This window comes from Dasypus novemcinctus, chromosome 14, assembly GCF_030445035.2.
Source record: "Dasypus novemcinctus isolate mDasNov1 chromosome 14, mDasNov1.1.hap2, whole genome shotgun sequence".
In the NCBI taxonomy this organism is placed as follows: Eukaryota; Metazoa; Chordata; class Mammalia; order Cingulata; family Dasypodidae; genus Dasypus; species Dasypus novemcinctus.
This window is the reverse complement of record NC_080686.1, coordinates 104,926,379-104,946,725: the sequence shown is the minus strand read 5'-3', so window position 1 is coordinate 104,946,725 and position 20,347 is coordinate 104,926,379. Positions and strand designations below refer to the sequence as shown.

The 20,347-nt window shown below is 58.8% G+C and overlaps 1 protein-coding gene across 1 annotated transcript in view; it reads left to right on the top strand.

Moving 5' to 3' along the window:
• The window catches only part of LOC101418029 (maestro heat-like repeat family member 5), a 65,449-nt gene that overhangs the window by 13,166 nt on the left and 31,936 nt on the right, over positions 1-20,347 (top strand). Inside the window, 11 exon segments of the mRNA XM_058276108.1 lie at positions 6,458-6,565; positions 6,902-7,018; positions 8,400-8,519; positions 9,296-9,442; positions 10,090-10,212; positions 10,786-10,865; positions 13,145-13,280; positions 14,544-14,639; positions 15,786-15,890; positions 17,107-17,239; positions 17,553-17,725. Of these exon segments, the coding sequence (XP_058132091.1) occupies positions 6,458-6,565; positions 6,902-7,018; positions 8,400-8,519; positions 9,296-9,442; positions 10,090-10,212; positions 10,786-10,865; positions 13,145-13,280; positions 14,544-14,639; positions 15,786-15,890; positions 17,107-17,239; positions 17,553-17,725 (1,338 nt within the window).

The following is a 20,347-nucleotide window of genomic DNA, read 5'->3' as shown; positions in this document are numbered from 1 at the left end:
TTGCTTTGAAGGAGGGAGAATGGAGCCACAAGCTAAGGAAGAGGACAGCCTCTAGAAGCTGAAAAACACAAGGAAGTGGACTCTCCCTAGAGCCTCCAGAAGAAATGCAGCCCTGCTCACACCTGATTTTAACCCAATGAGACACATTTGGAACTTTTGACCTCCAGAAATGTAAGATAACTTTTTCTTGTTTTAATCCACTCTGTTAGTAGCAATTTGTTATGACAGCTGTAGGAAGCTCATACACAGCCCAAATGCCCATCAGGGGATAACACATAAACAAACTGTGGAATATCCAAACAATAGGATACTATTTGGCAATAACAAGGAATGAACAGATAAACGGGTTTCAGCTCTGACATGTAAGGATCTTGGAAGTCATCGTGCCCATCTTTAGAACAAGCAAAAGCTGGACAAATTGAAAATCAAGAACTTTTCCTTTTCTTGGACCCAATGAATGGGGGAGAGACACACCCCGAGAGATATAGCAACAAAGATATACTCACCTGGAGCAGAAGCTGCCAGAACCATAAACTGGAGGAGTGTTTGATATTAACTTTGACCAACTGCTGGACCCTGAGTGTGAAGGAGCAGAGAGTGAGAAACTCACTCCAGGAATCCCAAAGGCTCTCATGAAGAAATGCCCTGGCAGGGGGCAGAGAAGAGGATTAACTGTGACCCATGCTAGAGCTTTCTCCAAAACAAAGACTTTCTCTCTCAAAGGGAAAAAACAGTTCCAGGGCAAAATTCTGAAACCAGTCCCAGCCATGAGAAGGGAGCGCTCCCCACTCCAGCCTGCTCTAGCCTACATCGTCAGCAGGGGAGCAAGTCTTCGAGAGAAGACTGAGCACGCCCCCTCTTCCGTGATCCCCCCATGGCAGACAGGACTCCACTCTAAGACCAGGAGGCAACCAAAGGAGCTGTCCTCAGAGAAAGGCACACAAAACCCCAAAGCGAAAAGGGGAGGCGGAATCCAAGATCCCGGAAGAATTTGAAGCCTCTGGTACCTATAGATACAAAAAATATTAAACACAGCCCAAGCCCTAGACAAATTACTACCAATCTTCAATTAAAGGCCTATTTACTCATCTCCTAATATCCTAATATTTGACACACATCTGACTTTCAGCAAAAAGTTACAAGAAATGCCAAAAAGCAAGAAAAACTAGACATTGAAGAGCCTAAACAATCATCAGAACCAGACTCAGATATGACACCAATGTTGGAATTATCAGGCAGGAAATTTAAAGTAACTATGATTAATACGTTAAGGGCTCCAATGGGGGGAAAAATAGATCATGTGCAAAAACAGGTGGGCAAGGTAATCAGAGAGGTGGAAAGTGTGAGGAAAAATCAAATGGAAATGGTAGAAATCAAGAACACTGTAACACAAATGAAGAAGGTGTGGGATGGGCTCATCAGTAGAGTGGACACAGCTGGGGAAAGGATCCATGCACCTGAAGACAGCTCAATAGAAACCTCCCAAACTGAAATGCAAAAAAAGTGAAAGAACAGAACATCTAAGAATTTTGGAACAATTGCAAAAAGTATAATAAGAGCACATAATAGGAAAAGCAGGAGAAGAGAATGGCAAAAAGAAATATTTGAAATAACATTGACTGAGAACTCTCCAAAATTAGTGGAAACCCCCAAACCAAAGATCCATGAAGAACAGGGAACACCGAATAGGATAAATAACAAAACAACACACATAGGCACTATATATCAAACTGCAGAAAGTCACAGAGAGAGAAAATCCTGAAGGACGCAAGAGGGGAAAAATAAAAAACCACTTCCCCTAAAGAGGAGAAAAGAATTATAGTGGACTTCTCATCAGAACAATGCCAGCAGTAAGAGTGGAGTGAATCTTTAAATTATTGAAAGATTTTAAAGACAGTATTTTGGTTTTTATAAGCTGGGTTTTTTTTTTTTTTTCATGTAATAGCATAAATTTATTACAATACAAAGAGAAAACAATCCCAACCTTTGACCATATCCACAGTTTTCCACAATCTTCAGGTTAACAGAAATAAGGGATAATCGAGGCAATGTAATCTCATAATTTTATAACTTATGTTGACAATGTACTCAACTGAATTAAGAATTTTACTTTATAAGAATTAAGAGAGTAAATGTCCAACTGACATTTAAAAGTTTGTATTTGTTTATGTATAATATAGAAATAGAACTTCAAGTGTTCATTGAGCTTTCTATCAGAAACCAGATTGCATAGCTGGGCTTTCTGTTACTTAGGTAAGCAAACCCAAAAGTAGTGACATCCCAAAAAGTGGGATGAAACCCCAATAGAAACTATGTGCCCACACAAAGTCTCTTTTTATGAAACATTGCCCATATAAATTCTGTGTTCAGTGACGTTCGTTTTGAGCTGCTGTTCATAAGGAGACTCCTGCTGCCCGCTGTGATCTCTTTCCATGTCACTTCTCAACTCTCCTCCTCAGTTCCCACTTTAGAATGTGGTTCCCATCCTTTCTTCACATGCTGCTATTGGATCATAGACAAGTTAAACATTTAAAAATCTATGGGAAGGTTAGAAGAGGTCAGAAGGTATCTAAGAAAATAAACCAAACTCTCTTGTTCTGTCTTCTTTCATTTTCACTTTCTTTTGGTCTTGCCCTACACAAGATTCTTTGTGAATCCTGTGTATGTACAACAGCGTGTTTTTGTTTGCTAAGGGCTGCCAATGCAAAATACCAGAAACGGGTTGGATTTTATAATGGGAATTTATTTGGGTAAAATCTTACTGTTCCAAGGCTGTGAAAATGTCCAAATCAAGGTATCGTCAGAGATGCTGTCTCACCAAAGGTCGGCCGCTGGCGATCCTGGACTCCTGCCACATGGCGAGGCAAAATGGCGCTGGTGTCTGCCTTCTCTGGGCCTCCTTCCTCCCTGACCTCAGCTGTGGGGGATCGGGCACATGGCGCTCTCTCCCGGGGCCTCTTCAGCTTTGGCTGCTCTGCCGATCCCAGCCTGCGGCCTCTCTCTCAGCCTCTCTGGTTTCTGTCTTCCTGTGGCTGTAGGCCATCCTGGAGGCCTCTCTCCCAGGTCAGGGCAAAAGCTCACAGCTCCTTTCTCTGTGTGTCTCTGCTCCCAGTCCTCATTTTATGTAAAACTCCAGTAAAAGGATTAAGACCCACCCTGGATCCCAAAACTAGCCCAAGGCCCTTAACTGAGGTGACCTAATCAAGAGTGAGCTCATGAAAAGGTCCCCAACTGAATCTGACGAAGTCCCCTCATACAATAGGCTTACATGCCCAGGAATGGGGCAGCTTAAAACGTCGTGTTCTGAGGTTCACAGAAGACTCAAAGCAGGACTCAGCCTCCACCACTCCTCTCATTTTAGCACAGGCCAGCAAGAGTCAAAAAAGCCAATTCTTAAGGAACCCTGAGACCCACACAGCGAGATACAGGAGAGCAGCTACTGCTTTCAGCTCTACTGTTCTTCACACTTTATTACAAAAAAGTGTGAAATCCCCCATTTTCAATCCTCAGCTTCTCACATAGGGAGTGAAATCACTGAAAGTCCCATCAAGGCAATTAGCCTTATGAATCTGTTACATGCACTTGGAAGAGGCCGTGCTATGAGTAACAGATGAGACGGGAGACACAGAACCACAGAGGTTAGCAGTTAGTAGTGAAAACTCAGGCTTTGCTGCACAGTAAGTATCACTGTGTTACATAGAAATGGGGCCCGTAAGTACTAATTGTTTAAAGTCAGACAAACATAAAGTCTTTCAAAATCTGATATAAACATAAGCTGTTTTCTTGTGTGGTCTGATCCCAGGCTGAAATGTTTTTCGCCATCTTGATTTCATAAAACATAATTTTTCTTATGAACTTGTACTTATCTGGCTGGATTGGACACAAGGCACTAGTCGGAGACCCTGAAAGAATAATTCAGCTCCTCCTTCCTTCTTTCCCATGCCTCCAAAAATTATCTTTAGAATTATTAAAATACCTTTTAAAATTAAAAATGTTCTATGGACAAAAGTCCCCCCCCCCAAAAAAAATAAGCCGTATTGTAAAACAAAACAATTTATTTGCTAAATATACTGATTATTTTTTATTGCAAAAGTGATATCTCTAAAATTAAAACATCTTTCTGGTGCAAAAAACAAAACAAAAAACCCACCAGCCTAGAATTCTATATCCAGAGTAATTATGCTTCGAAAGTGAAGGAAAATACTTTCTCAAACAAAAACTGAGGGAATTTATTACCAACAGAACTGCCCTGCCAGAAATGTTAAAAGAACTTCTCTAGGCAGAAGAAAAACTATATAGGTCAGAAACTTGGGTCTTCATACATAAAGCATATCATAGAAGGAATAATTGAAAGTAAAATCTTTTATTTTTTGTATTCACAACCAATCGAAAAGAAAATTTTTGTCTAAAGCAATTACAGTGACAATGTACTGAGTGGTTAAGGCACGTGGACAGGTGAAATGAATGGAAGCAACATCGTAAGGGATGAGAGGGAAGCATTTGGAATACTCTGTATAAGGCGCCTGCACTCCACATAAAGCAGATAGTTTTATCTGAAAATGGAATCCAATTATTTAAAATGTATATTGCAAATTCTAGGGTAACTGCTAAAAAGTGTTTTAAAGTAGTATAAATTATACACTAAGAGGAGATAAAATCGAACCATATAAAATGTTCAATTAAAACCAGAAAAGGCAGAAAAATGGGGGGGAGTGTGAAGAAACAAAGAACAAATACAATGAATAAATGAAGAGAACACAATTACAGAGGTGGCAGATATTACTCTACATAAAGAATTACTTTAAATGGGAGTGGTCTAATCACATCATTAAAAGACAGAGATTGTCAAAGTGGACCAAAATGCGAAATCCTGCTACATGTTGTCTACAAGAAACCCACTGCAAATATAAAGATTCAAACAGGTTAAAAGTGAAGGTATGGAGAAAGATACGTTACCACCGAAAGGAAAGCTGAAATGCCTATATTAATTTCAGACTCAGGAAACTTCCAGAACTAGGAAGATCATCAGGAACAAAGAGAGGCATTATATAATGGTAAAGTAATCAGTTCTCCAGGACGACACAACCCTAAACACAAGTGCAACTACCAATAGAGTGTGAAACCCCAGTGTCCCCCGAGTGGGCCTCCCAGGGGCAGAGTCGGGTCAAACAAGACCCTCGGGTGCTGCTGAAAGCGGGGGCAAAGGCCGAGAGGAAGCAGGGGGCCCCGCCTGCAGGGGGCGCTCTAAGCTCGTCCCCTGTCTAACGTGGCTGCCCCGACACCCTGTGCTCAGACGTGCACATTTTAACACGTCTTCAGGATAAACCCCTGAAAACGGACCTGCTTGGAGAAATGTACGCACCGTTTAAATGTTAACTGACATTGCCAAAAGCGTTCATAAAAAGCTGCAGCTCCATCCCTCACCCTCCACCAAAGGCCGGGAGGCTGCTGCCCCACATTTCTTACAGTCAGTGCTTGACCCTTGCCCAGTCTTTGTCACAAGAACACATTATCCTAATTTCCATTCTTTAAATATTAGCAAGGCAGGGTTTTGTATCCTTAGCTCCTTTATGTTATTTATGTATCTGTATTATGTCCATGTCCTTTAACCGTTTAAAAATGGATCGTTTTTTTTTTTTAACTAAAAAATGGATCATCTGTCTTCCTCATTTTGATTTAGAAAGAGTTCTTTGTTTATCGTTGATATTAACCCTTGGTAACAAGTGACAGCAAAAAAGAAAACCACAACAAAGCTTTGTTGTCTTTCAAGTTAATTTATGGTGCTTTTCCCAAACTTTTTTAAAGGTTTATCTTCACGTCTTTTAAGACTTTTTAACTTGGGTTCATATTCAAGAGTGTGGTACGTGCACCCAGAAAGAGTATCAGGATCAAAAATCTTGGATTGTTGAATCATGAAAGCTAGGAAAATTGGAAATAGAGAAATCTTATATGTGTCATCACAAAATCATCCAATACTAGAATCAGAACTTTTAGGAACTTACATTTTGAAAAGCCATGCCATTCATTCATTTTCTCATTCATTCATTCATTCATTCAGAAAAGATTAGTGGAGCACCGAGAATGCACCAAGCACTTCTGCAGGTGCTGGGGACACAGTGGTGAAGGAAAGACGCTCCACCCCGTGGGGGGGGCTCTCACTGAGCACTACTGTGTCCAATACCCCAGGTCAGGGCTGGCCCGTGGGCAGGACCCGACTCCACTGCCTCCAGGCTCGCTGTTTCCCATCCTCACTTTGAACACACACTCCAGGAAGGGAATCTTAAGGAGTGAGCTCCCCGTCCCTGCAGGCTCTCAAGCAGGAGGGCTGGGTCCCAGAGACTCAGAAGAGGGACAGGGGAAAGAGGATGATGGCGTCGGGGATGAGCTGACGAATCGGAGCGGGGGGACCAGGGCTGGCAGAGGCTCCTGGCCCCCACCCCGCACCGTCTGCTAACAGATCGCTCTCAAGTCGGTCCCGTTCCTGAGCACGGACGTGTGGCGCAAGGAGCTGCTGTGGGCGCTCACCAAGCCCGACCGGATGCAGGACGAGCAGCCCCCCGAGAAGGTGGGTCTCGGCCTCGCCTCCTGCCCCCAGAGCCCCTGCCTGCCCACCACGCCGGCCCGGGGGGGCCCTGCTCAGAGGGGGCTGCACACCCGCAGCCAGGCCCAGGGCCCTAGGAAGAACGAAACAGAGGGGTGGGGGCTGGGCAGCAGGACAAGCAGCCGTGCCTGCTCCACCGCGGCAGGGGAGGAGATGAGGCCCAGGGCCAGGAGGGCCGGCTTAGAAGGGCGCTCGGCAGCTGCAGGAGCCGGGGGGGGGGGGCAACGGCGGGCGGTGAGGTTGCTCAGAGGCGCGGGCGCAGGGACTCAGGCTCAGGGCAGGGTGCTCGACCCTCCCCAGGCCTTCCTGTTCACCTACTATGGGATGATCCTTCAAGCTGCAGAGAACAGCACCATGGTTAGGACACACCTGAAAGCCCTCCTGGAGACATCCCACCAGTGGCCCAAGCAGAGGGAGGTGAGCACCCAGCCCCCGCCCAGTCCCACCCCGCCCCCAAGGGGACCTGGCCCACAGCTGCCCAACTCTGACACAGCCCTGAGCCCTGAGCCCTAGTCGTACTGATTCCTGATCCTATTCAAGCTGAGATTTCTCTCCCCAGTCAAACCCTGATCCTGGTCACACTGAGCGCTAACCCTTGTCACACCCTGAGTCCTGATTCTGGTCACACACTGAGCTCTGAAACTGGTTGGTCACACACTGAACTGTGACCCTGGTCAAAGTCTGAGCCCTTATCCTGGTCACAAACAACCTTATGCTGACCATACGCTAAGCCCTGATCCTGTTCTCACCTTAAGCCCTGGCCCTGGCCACACCCTGAGCCCTGATCCTGGTCACACGCTGAGCCCTGATCCTGGTCACACACTAGACCCTGATCCTGGTCACACCCTGAGCCCACATCCTGGTTACACACTGAGCCCTGATCCTGGTCACTCACTAGGCCCTGATCCTGGTCACACTGAGCCTTAACCCTGGTCACACCCTGAGCCCTGATCCTGGTCACACTGAGCTCTGAAACTGGTTGATCACACACTGAACTGTGACCCTGGTCAAAGTCTGAGCCCTTATCCTGGTCACACACTGAACCCTGATGCTGATCACAAGCTGAGCCCTGATCCTGATCTCACCTTGAGCCCTGGCCCTGGCCACACCCTGAGTCCAGATCCTACTCACACCCTGAGCCCTGATCCTGGTCACACACTGAGCTCTGAAACTGGTTGGTCATACACTGGACTGTGACCCTGGTCAAAGTCTGAGCCCTTATCCTGGTCACACACCGAGCCCTGACTGTGGTCACAGTCTGAGCCCTGGTCCTGGTCACAATGAGCCCTAACCTTAATCACATCCTGAGCCCTGACCCTGGATGGTCACATCCTGAGCCCTGATCCTGGTCACACCCTGAGCCCTGATCCTGGTCACACACTGGACCCCAATCCTAGTCACACCCTGAGCCCTGATCCTGGTCACATAATGAGCCTTAACCCAGGCCATTGACTGAGCTGACCCACAGAGTAAGCCCTGAACCCGCCCACCGCCTAGATCCTCCTCTTCCCACACTATTTCCTGCCCCCTCGCCCCTACCCTGGGGCAGGTCCACTCTGAGCTGGCCATGAGGGACAACAGGCCCCAGGGGTTCACATCTCCCTCCCGCCTCCCCCCCTAGGATCCATAACAAATACCCCCCATGGGTGTGGGCTCAGAGGCGGGTGACCTAAAGAGCACGGGCTGACGGGAAGACGCCCCATGCCCCCAGGGGCGCCCCCGTCTCTCTGGCCTCGGTGTCCTCGCGGCCGGGTCTGTTCCTGGGACCCCACCCCAGGCCCCCTTTCCCTGCTGTTAGGGCATCGCCGTCACGGTGGGGCTGGCCGCGGCCCACCACCTGGACGACGTCTGGGCCGTCCTGGACCAGTTTGGCCGGAGCAGGCCCCTCAGGTGGAGCCTCCACAGCTTCTCCCCGAAGGTACGCAGGGGTGCCGGGGGCTCCTGAGGGGGCGGGCTGGGGGTCCCCACCTGGGCCCCCTGCTGTGTGGACAGCTCCCTCCTCCCCGTTGTCCCGCGCCCCAGCCTGTGGGAGGGAGAGAAGCGGTGGGCGCTCCCCACACGGGGCGCGGCTGCTCTCCCACGGCGGCTGCTTGGCGTGGACTTCCTGAAACCCGAGACGAGGGCCACAGGTCCACCTCGCTCGGCAGGTCCACCTCGCTCGGCCGGCGCCGGGGGTGGCGTGCCCACCCCTTCCCCAGCACCCCAGCGCAACCTCCACTGCCGGGAGCAGGGCTTGGTGGGGACAGACGAGGGGACCCCGCCGGTTCTGAGGTCAGGGCTGGCCACTGAGGACCCAGCAGGGGTGGCCACTTCCCCGGGGTCTGGCACCCACGCCCCGAGTGCGGTCACTGATGAGCAATGCGCCATGAAAGGTCTTTGGGGGGCTTGGGGAGAGGCGGGGCAGCCCCCACCCCCACCCCAGGGCCTCTGGAGGCTCCACGTGCCCCATTGCCACCTCCCTAGGTTGAGGAGCAACCCCCCGGCCTTGGGGAAGCATGGGGGGGGCACTGGGTTCCTGGGGAAGGGGCTACGCGGGAGGGGCAGAGAGGGGTGCAGACTCCAGCCTGTTCCGGCAGAGCCGGGACCCCCGCAGACTCCCCCTGGCAAGTACCACAGGCCCACCTACGTCCTTTCCCTGGGAGGTCCAGTGGCCCCCGGGGAGGGGAGGGTGCTGACCCGCCCGCCCTGCCCCAGGGCTCCGAGGACCTGCGCTGGAGGTGGGCCAGCAGCACCGTCCTCCTGGCGTACGGGCAGGTGGCGGCCCGGGCCAAGGAGCGCGTCCTGCCCTGGGTGGACAACATCTTGTCGCGGATGATCTTCTACTTCCGCTACAGCTCCTGGGTAGGCACCCAGGCTGAGGCCGGGCCCCCGGGCGCCCAGGGACCCCCACCGCTGCCGGAGCCCGCCAGGCTGGAGCCCACCTCCCCTGCCTTCCACCCCGAGCCCGGCTTCCGAATCACCCGCTGCCTTACGACAGCCCCACCCCACGCCTCCCCCAAAGCAAACCCTCGGTGTCCCCCTTGGGGGAGGGGGAGTGGGTATTTGGGGGGCCAGGGCGGCTCCCCAGCATGCCCAGGAGTGGCCCTTACTCCACACCAGGGGTCAGAGAGGGCCAGGCCAGGTGTCCCCAGGCAGCTGCTGAGGCTGTGACACAGGTCCTTGCCTGAGTAAACATCGTCATTTCCTTCAGGTTTTTACACAAAACAACATGGGTCAAAGCGAAGCCCCACTGGGGGAGTGGGGTATATGGGAACCTCTTATATTTTTTAATGTAACATTTTGTGGGATCTATGTATCTTCAAAAAAAAAAAGACAATAAAAATATTTCGCTATATGGAAAAAAAAGACGAAGCCCCAGCCGTGCGGGCCCCCACGGTGGCCACCTCGCTGCCCCCTGCCCTCGTGCCCGCTCTCCCCAGCACGCCCCTCTTCTCATGCCTGCTCCCTGACTCAGTTTCCCTTGTCCCCCGGCCTGACCTCGGCACCAGGACGACACCCTGAAGCAGAGCTTCCTCTCCGCGGCGCTCCTGCTGGTGGGAGCCGTCACCCGCGACCAGGGCGCGCACAGCTACGCGTTCTCCCAGACCTCGGAGCTCCTGGACTGCCTGATGGTGAGCGGGGGCCTGGGGAGGGGCTGCCAGGGGCAGGGAGGGGTGGCCGGGGGGCTGCCGGGGCGCCCCGGCCTTGCTCTGCTCCGGCGGGGACCCCAGGTATGCCACCTCCCAGGTGTGGCCGTGAGGCCCGGGGAGGCCGGCTCCACCCGCTCTGCACACACTGGCCTCGGCCTCGCCCAGCTCGCCAGGGCCGCGGGGGCGCACACACGAGCCGCGCGGCGGTCCTGCTCACGGCGCCCCCACCAAGCGGCGGTCACGGCCCTGCGTGCCTGGCCTCCCGTGCCACAGTGCCACTGCACTGCCTGGCCTCCCGTGCCACAGTGCCACTGCACGGACAAAACGAGGCCCAGCACAGCCCGCAGACCAGTACAGGGTCCCGCGGCAGCACATGGGCAACCAGGATCGAGCCAGCCTCTGATCCCGAGTGGCGGATGGGTGCCAGCGGGTGCCGGGGGCCCGCCAGGCCGGGGAGTGGCCGGGTGACCGGGGCCGGCCCCGAGGCAGGGACGAGACCTGGCTCCAGGGGCGGGGCCGGCGCGGGCGGCGGGCTCAGCCTTGGCGGGGTTGCAGGTGCTGCTGGAGAAGGAGCCCCCCGACTCGCTGCGCACGCCGGCCCGCCAGCAGGCCTTCCAGATCATCTCCAGCCTCTGGTAGGTTCCGCAGCCCCCGTGTCCCTCGGCTCAGGCCTGGGGCCGGCAGGACAGGGAGGGGGAGAGGGGGACGGTCAGAAGTCACGGTTGCACAGGCAGGGCTAGGGCCCTCGGCGTGTGTTTGGGGCCCCGGGGGAAGCTGACCCCACGATACTTAAGGCCAGAGCAGCCGTTCACGGCAGGACACGCCACGCGCAGGGTCTACACAGCAGGCCACAGCACTCGGGAGGGAGCACGAAGGGAAACTGAGTCTGGACCTGGACCGACAGCCAGGGGAAGGGAGGGAGGCCAGAGTCCAGAGGGCTGGAGACACCAGGGCCGGAGGCAAAGGCCGCGTCGCCCGTCCACCTGGGGGGATGGGGGGCTGCAGGGGCAGCTCAGGAGGGTCCCTGCAACTCTGGGCCAGGGAGAAGGAAGGGGTGGGTGGTCCGCCGACACACGGACCCCGCCTCAAGCTTCCCAGGAATCCCCTGACAAGCCCCCAGGGCGAATGCTCCCCTCTAGCTGAGGAGGTGGGGTAGCCACCTGCCTCCCGCTGGGGGGCACAGGGAGCAGCCGTGCCCACCACGGGCTCCACGCTGAGGGGCGTGGACACGGCGGGCTGGGGGCCTGCGCCCCGAAAGGCAGTGGGGACGGCGGGGACGCAGGCAGGGAGACCCGGCTGCAACCCCGCGCCCACCCGGGGCGTCGCCCCGCCCCCCAGCTGCCCGATTTACCCGCTTCACGAACAGTCCGGGAGCACGTGGGGCCAGGCCCCCCGCCGGGGACATCCTGAGCCTGAGAGCTGGCCCCAGGGAGGGCAGTGGAGCAGCGAACAGACCCCACCGAGGCTCTCAGGGCCAACGAGGGCAAGAGAGGAACCCCAGGCAGGGGGCAGCAAAAGGGAGAGGAACGCGAAATGCCCACGGGGCTGGGAGGAAACGAGGCCCGGCAGCAAGTGGGCAAGGATTGATGGGTGGAGGGCCCGACTGACCGGCTGAGCGCCCACGTCCCGGCACGCCCAGGCCTGCCTCACAGCACGGGGCCAGCGGCTTCCCTGCAGAGGTGCTGGGGGCAGAGACCTGGTGGGGTGAGCCAGGGAGCCGGGCTGTGGGAACCGTGAACACCAAGGCCCTGGGGCCGTGCGTGCCTGGGGGACCCGCAAGGTGGCTGGAGCCGAGCAAGCAAGGGGAGGCACAGACGAGGGCCCAGCAGCCCCAGGGCAGGGTGCTGCCTGGACGTGGGCTCAGGTGCCGCATGGCCTTTGGGGGCTCTGAGCACGCAGCCCTCAGGGGCATCCTGGAGAGAGGCTCCGCGGTGCACGTTTGGGTGCTGGAGCCTGGCTGTGAAGGGCGCGCCGTCAGGATTTGCTGGTGGGTGGGTCGCAGCCGGCGAGAGAGAGAGGCAGGCAGGGCCCGGGGCGCCGCGGAGCCTTGGCGCCCGCTGGAGGCTGGGGTCCTGGGAGGGGTCGGCTGCTGGCAGAGCGGCCTTGCGGGCTGAGAAGCCCCGGAACGTGGTGTGGAGACGCAGTGGGCGGCCGCGGTGTGGAGGGAGGGAGAGGCTCAGGCTGGAGACGAAGATGGAGGTAGCTGGCATCCGGGGCCAGAAAGGGGGTGCCGTCAGGGCAGGGGAGAGGAAGCTGAGCAGGAGTGGGCAGGGAGGGGCGGGGAGCCCGGGGGCGTGCGCCCAGGGCAGGGGGGGGGGGCAAGGGCAGGTCAAGGGTAGTCAGCCGACCCAACGCCACTGACGGCCGCCCAGGACGAGGCCTGAAAAGAGCAGCCAGGAGGCCCCAGGCACACGGGCGGGATGGGCGACAGCCTGGTGGGGGGCACTGGAGAGGGCGTGGGAGAAGTTAGGGACCAACGCTCTAGGAGGGAAACGAGGCATGACGAGGCGGGCGCAGAGCCAGCGGCATATTGAGGCAGGAGAAGCCGAGTCAGAGCAACGCAGAGACGGCGCGGCGAAAATGCTGAGCAGCCTGCACGGAGGAGGCGCTGATAAGCAATGGCTCTTACCATCGCTAAGGAAGTGGGGGCCTGAGCAAGGCCACAGCGAGGCCCTGGGCCCCGTCAGCGCGGGGGTGCGGCGCTCCCAAGCCCCCTTCCCAGCCACGTCGGGGCGAGCCACCCGGGAGCCCCCTGCACGGGCCAACACGAGGCCCTGTGCAGGTGAAGGGCAGGGAAGGCAGGTGTCCAAGTGACAGCAGAGCGGAGGTGAGGCCGGGGCGGCGAGACAGAGAGTGGAGACCCCGGCTCAGCGCCGCCGGCCCCTCCCTCGGCACCCCTCTGTCTTCCCCACAGTAAGCTGAGGCCCCCCCTGGAGCTGGAGAGGCAATCGCGGGTCCTCTCCTCCTGCTTCCGCAACGTGTTTGCCCTGCCGCTCATGGAGGTCCTGGAGAAGCACACCTGCCTCTTCCTGGAGCCGCCCAACATACAGGTGCAGGTGCCCGGACCTGTGCCCGGTCAGCCGCCGGGGGACTCGTGGGCAAGGGGTCTTGGGAGGGGGCAGGCTGGCGGGCAGGGTCCCTGACCACATCACGGACAGGGCGGGATGACCCTGGGCACGTTGCCCTCTGCCCACTATAGAATGCGAGCTCCAGGATGACACTCGGGTGTACAGTGCCTGGCACAGAAGGGCACCTGGGGCCCCCCTGAGCTGGCGAGCCTCTGCGGGCTGGCCCCGGGCAGCAGGGCCTTGACTTGCTACCTGGCAACGTCAGGTTCCCCTTTTGCTCCGAGCTCCCCAACCTCCCTAGCAACGCTAGAGAAGTCTAGAGGAAGGAACGAGTCCTCCAACCTGTGGAGGTCCAAGGGAGGCAGGACAGGGCCCGAGAGCTCAGCCCAGCTCGGCCACAAGTCCCCGCAGCGCCTGGACAGGCACCTGCTCGGCCAGGTGGGCTCAGAGCTGTCCAGGTGGCTATTTAAATGGGTCCTCCCCCAGCCCAGGCCTCAGCCCAGTCCACCCTGGCTGCCCCAGTTGGACGAAGGGGCTCGTGCTTCTGGTGGGCGGGCAGACCCCAGCCTCTGGGCTCCTCTCTGTGGGACCCTGGCAGGCCCCCCACCCACTCCTGAGTCTCTTAGCAAGGAGACGCCTGCCATTGCCCGTGGCCACCACCAGGGGGCGCGTGCCCAGTTCCATGCGGTCACAGTCAGCCCGGGGCCCTCCGGTCCTGCTGCAAAGGCCAGGGACACTGCCGTAGCTGGGCACCTACTGTGCGCAGGCCTGTGTGCCCGCTACGGAGCCTGCCGAGCAGCCACCCTCCCTGAGGGCGATGAGAAGCGCAGAGAAGGAAGGTGTCTGGTGGGAGAGGCAGGGTTCAAAACCCCCCCCCGGGAGCTGCCCTTTCTTCCCCAAGAACTTAGGGTTCTGGCCCCCCACAAGAGAGACATCTGCCCCCCATCCCACCCCCACCCCCCAAGTCCAGGGTGTCCTGCTGCCAGGTGACGACACCTGGGGAGCCCGGTCCGTGCCTGGCGCTGGGTTCGGGCCTCCTGCTCGTTCCACCCGTCAGGTGGGCCAGCGTCACGGCCAGGTCACGGGAGGGAAAGCGGCTCAGACAGGTGAAGCGAGCTCCTGGGGCACCCAGCGAGTGACGGCCAGGCGCTGGCCCCCGGCGGCCCACAGGCAGGAGGGGACCTGTTCCTCCCCGAGCATGCCCGCCAAAAGGCCAGGGGCCCGACGGCCGGCCTTTCTGCGCAGACCCTGTACGACGGCACGGCAGGGGCCCTGGACCACCTGCTGCAGAGCTTCATGGCACAGAACCCCACCGCCCAAGAGCTGCACTTCCTGCTGTCGGTGAGCGCCCCCCGAACTGGGGCCGGGCAGTGGGCAGCCGGCTGGCCCTCCTAAGGGATGACCGTGGCTTGGGGCGACTGGAGTGGGGAGGGGGGAGCCGTAGGTGCAGGCGGGGCTACACAGACCCTGAAAGTCCCACCACGGGTCTCCGGCTGTGGGGGGTCTTACCAAGCCCACCCACCCTCACTGTTACCTGCCGGCGAGTCAACAAGCAATGACAGCCCCGGGGTCGATGGAGGGCCCAGAGGGGCTCAGAGGTCAGGCCAGCGGGACTTGGCCAGGAGCATGAGAACTGGGGAGGGTGGGGGACTCGGGGGGCCATGGCAGGCCGGGGATGGGCCCAGTGGGTGAGCGCGGGGAGAGGGTCTGGGTCTCCAAAGACAACCACAGCTGTGTCCTGGGCATCTGAAAATACCATCTATCCTCTCGGCCTTGAGAATCGCTTCCCCTAACTATGTCGCCTCGATAGAGGCTTGTATTGGGCCTGAAGCCCCGCAGTGCAGCGACGGGGGCAGGGCAGGTCTCCTGCTGGCCTGAGACTTCCCGGCGCGCCGCGGAAGCGCGGCTCCAGCCAGGGTCCCGGGCACCCAGCCTCAGGGCCCCGAGCAGCGCGGGGCTCCGTGCACGGGGCTGTGGGCAGCTCCACCCACCCCTGCGGCGGGGCTTGCTGGGCCGAGGGACGGCGGGAGGCCGTGCCCTGCGTGCAGCTGGGCAGGGACAGAGACGAGAAGCCTGGACAGGCGGGTGCCGCGAGGCAGGGGGCGGGGCCTGGGGCGCGTGGGCGGGGCGGGGCCGGGCGGGGCGGAGGCCCGGGTTGAGTGGGCGGGGCCTTGCCCGAGGAGCGCGTCTCTGCGGTTGGGCGGAGTCCCGCCGGGGACCGGGCCTTGCCCGTGTTTGGGCGGGGCCTGGGGTCGTGGGCGGGGCCTTTGCCCGGGTGGTGGGTGGCCTGGATCGAGTGGGCGAGGCCTTGCCTAAAGAGAGCGTCGCTCCGGGTGGGCGGGATCCCGCTGGGGGCGTGGCCTGGAGGTCGAGTGGGCAGGACCTTGCCCCAGGAGAGAGTGGCTGCGGGTGGGCGGGGCCCAGCTGAGGGCGGGGCCAGCCGCGTCGGGGCGGGGCGGGGCCTGAGCCTGGCCCTGCCGTCCCCAGCACCTGTACCCCTGGCTGGCCTCGGAGAAGGCGCACGAGCGGCAGCGGGCTGTGCACAGCTGCCTGGCCCTCCTCAAATTCCTGAGCCACGACCTCTGCGTCGACGTGAGTACCCAGCTCGCCTCCGGCCCGGGAGCACGGCCAAGGCGCTCCCTTGGCTTGTCAGGCTTCCTGGGGTGCAGGGCATGGGGGAGGCCCCCTGAGCGCCCCCCCCCCCCCCCGCCCTTAGCCGGCCTTTCTCACGTGAGGACTCAGGCTCAGCAGTGAAAGGACCCTGCCCAAGGCCCCGAGCCTGGATCTGGGCTCCTGTCAACTCACCTTGACGCCTTGGGCAGGTACCTCTCCACCCTTTTCCTCAGTGTCTCCCCTATAAAATAGAAGGAAATGCCTCCTCCTTAGAGGGACACCGTGGGGGTTAAGCAGGGTGGCGGCCTCCAAAGGGCTTCCCACCCTGGGCGGCCCTGCCCCCAGACCAGGGCTAGCAGCACCCTGCTGGAGCCAGCACCCCGCCACCCTCGGTGGCGGAAGCCCTCGTTCTGTGCTTTGCATCTTACCTGAGATCTGTTGCTAAGGCCCAGGGGTTGAGTGTAGAACATCTGTGCAAGTCCAGAAGTGAGGGCTTCTGCCCGGATCTGCCGTAACGCCTTAGGGAGAGGCGGGGGGGCTGGAGGGAAGCGGGGAGTGATGGTCCTGCCAAAGACAGCTCACCGCACTGCCTCCCCCACCGTCCCCATGAGAGAAGCCCTCCAGAGGGATGCAAGGGGGCTGCCATTTACTCAGGGGCATTTTCCACTCCACACAGTTGGAACCAGGGTAGCTGAGTGGGGCACCTGCCTTGAGTGCAGAGTGCACGGGGGAGCCAAAGATTCCATAATCAAGAGAAATACTCCCTTAACGTGATGCTTTAAAAAATCAAACTGGCACACTGGGCCCATGGGTTGGCCACCTGTTTGGTTTTTTTTTTAAATAAAGTTTTATTGGCACTGGGTCCAGGATTAAGATGAGGCAAGGGAGCCACATTCAGGCAAGTGCAGGGCTGGATGCTGTCTTGATTTAAAATGCTGGTACTTTGCTCTTCATGGCTCTTCATGGCACTCATTTCTACTTTTTAAAAGATGGCCTTAAAATATCTCTTCTCTTGATGGCAGAATTTTTTGGCACCCCCTTAAATTTTGCATCTTGCCCTAGTCCCACCATGACACATGACATAAGGGGACCCATTCTGACCATGGCTGTCCCTGAGTGAGCAGGTGGCAGTCTGGGGCCTCAGGGGCGGGAGGGAAGTGCTCCGCCGACAGTGGGTGCCTCTGCGCTCTCACAGCTGCAGGAATTTAAGCGGACCGGGCAGTTGGTGGGCATGCTGGGGATTCTGTGCCAGGACCCCGACAGGGCCACCCAGCGCGCCAGCACAGAAGGGATGGCCCACCTCTACCAGCTCCTGCTGCGCCGGAAAGGTGAGCCCCCACGGCCACGCAGCGGGCCCGCTCCTACCCCAACCGCAGCCTTGGCCTGGAGCCCACGCCAGCACCCCAGAATTCACGCTCCCCCAAATCTAGCCCCAATCCCAACCTTGACCTCACCACAAGCTTTCCATAGCCCTGACCCTCTAAGGAACTCGCCCCGATTCTCCAGCCCACCCTGACCCCTGCCCCAAACTGCTGCCAGGCCCAGCCCGATCACCAGCGGCCCCTCCCTGTCCCAGACGGGCCCCCAAGCCCACCTCTGCCCCACCCTGACCCCTCCCCGGTCCCACTCTCGCCCTGCCAGCCAGGGAAACTTCGCAGGTGGAAGCGGGCGCCCCCGAGCAGCCCTCCCAGCCCGGTGGGGATGGCGCCCCGCTCCGGAGCAGTGGCGACCAGAAGGCCCCGCCCGCAGAGCCGCCGGCGCCCGCAGCGCCCGAGGACCGCCTCTTCCAGCTCAGCGGCTGCCAGCCCGTCAAGGTCAGAGCCCCCGGCGTCGCGGGCAGGCCCACCGTGGGTCTGTGGCCGGGTCTGCACTCACCCCGGCTGGCACGGCTCCCAGCTGTCCGAGGCGCCGGGACAGATGCTGTTGCCAGCTGACCCCACCTGGGCCCAGCTCTGGCCCTCCCGGCTGTGCCGTCCTGGGCCATCCCCGCCTCCTCTCTGAGCCTCCGCCTTCCGTGACGGGTGGAGCTGGTGAGGTGCCAGCCTGCCGTGAGCACCTACGAAGAGGTGCCCTGGAGACCGGGTGCGCTCGGGACATCAGGGTGGCCGAGCGGGTGGGGCCCAACTTCAAGGCCCGCATGCCAGCATGTCCCAGGTTCAGGGGCCGTGGGTGCCTGGAGCCCCCTCCCCCTGCAGGCAGGCTCACAGCTCCCCGGGGGGACCCGCTGCTGTCAGGTGCACCCCTGCTCGGTGCCTTGGTGTGCGCCGGAGAAGAGCTGCGGGCGTCAGCCAGGTGTGCTCGTGGGGCGGCGAGGGGCGCCGCGTGTGTGCGGGGACGGGGGAGACCCCTGCTCGCCCTCCCGGGGGTGACATGCAGCCAGGCAGACTTGGCGAGCGGGGCGCGGGCGGGGGTGCAGCACGCCGCGAACGCTGCCCTGCTCTGCTCAGGCCGCTGGAGCACAGCACCCCAAACTGGGAGCTGGAAACGACAGTGCTAGAGCAGCGAGTCCAAAATCAAGGTCGTGCTCCCGCTGGAAGCCCCAGGGAGCACCCTTCCCAGCCTCCGCCGGCCCCGGGTCCCTCGGCTGCAGCAGCACCACCCCAGTCCGGCTCGGCCCCCCGTGTCCTGTCTCCACACTTCCTCTCTTCATACGAGCATCCAGAGTGGGGGTCAGGGCACCCCCGAACCTGGCGGGCCTCGTCTCAACCCATTCCATCCGCAAAGACCCGGCCTCCAAACAAGCCGCCCTCATGGCTGGTGCCTGCGGGTTACCGGGGTAAGGACAACATGCTTGGGGGGTGGCTGGCACAAGGGACCCCCCGACAGAGGCCGACCACACGCAGATGTTTCGCAGACAAGACCCCATCCTCAAATGTACAGATCTTCCCAGGACTTTTCAAACCTTCCCATTTACAGCCCATACCCCCTACTCACATTCCTCACTTCACGCCTCTGTGCCTTTGCACATACTTTTCCCTTCTTCCAAGATCACCCTTCCCTACTGCCTTTTCTGACCCTCAGAGGGGTCTTCTCGGATTTTCTTCACCACAGTGCAAGCCGAACAGACCTCCCTTTTCTCTGAGTTTCTCTGCCTTCCTTGTTGCCATCGTCACACTGGGTTACAGCACAGAAGCCTCTTGCCAAGGACAGCTAGCATCCCCAAAAAGGCCCCTGAAAGGGACCCACTTAAATTCGGCATCAGTATTTCGTGGCGCATACTGCAGGGAAGGGGAGGCGCGATGAGAATTTTCTCTTGAAAGATGCATCTAAGATGATGAAAATAAGTTTATCTCTGATTTCATAAAATCCCCGTTGTTGCGACGGTGCTTGGGAGATGGTCCCCGGAGGGTTTCCCTGAAAGCTGGGTGCTGACACCACGGCGCCCCTCCCCAGCCCTGGCGCCTGCAGCTGGCTCTCCTGCAGCACTGTGCCCGCTGTCCTCCTCTCCCCTCGGCCCCTCATTCCTGGAAAGCCCGGCGCCCGCCGCAGGCCTGGCTCGCTGCCCTCCCCGGGGCTCTCCCCCTCTGTGGCCATCTGTTCTAAGTCAGCCCGACTCTCGGCGCTCAGCAGCTTCTGCCGCTGGCTCCCCTGTCGTCCCCTCGTGAGGTCCCGCGTCTCTGTCCCATTCCGCCCCTCCGGCGAGCTCTGTGCCTTGGCTGTGCCTGATGTGAAGTGTGAGCACGACACTGCGCGGGCAGGAGCCAGCAGGGCGGGCCGTGCGCCACGCGGCTCGGGCACGGTGGCTTTGGCTTGCCGATGCTCGCGTTGACGCGTGCAGACCCCTCCCTGTAGCTGTCAGTCGACCCCTGTTGGGCCTGAGCCAGGGTGGGGCCGCACCCCTCCTCGTTCCCAGGGCCCAGCACAGGGCCTGTTGGGACCGCAGACTTCCAACCAACACCCGTTAAGCTGAATCCAAATGGAACGGAATGCGGAGAAGTGGCGGCACACGGCTGGAAGGCTCCCCGGTGGGATTTGAGCCCCGCCGTGGCTGACTCCAGGACCCGTGCTCTCGGCAGCTGTACTGAGGCTCTCGGTGCTGAGACAGATAAGCAGCTTAGTGTGGATAAGTCGAAAGCTCTGAAGACCAAAGCATCAGCTGCCCATGCCCAGAACGGGGACAGCCTGGCTCGGCTGCGGTTCATGCAAAGAACATGAGCTGAGAGCAGGGGAGATGGGGGAGGGCCTCACTGGCTGCTGGCTCAGGGGGGGCCAGTGGCAGAGGGACCCCCAGAACACTTCAGGACCCTCAGGCAGGCTAACTAGGAGCATCATGTCCAGCACATGGGGACGGTCACTCTGCTCCACTCTCCATGGGTCGTGCACACAGGAAGTGAGTGTCCAGATCTGGCTCTCCCTGGACAAGAGGCAGTGGTGAAGGGAACCCTAGAAGGGAGAGGGTGGGGAGAGTCTGCTAATCATAGGACAGCAGATCTGGG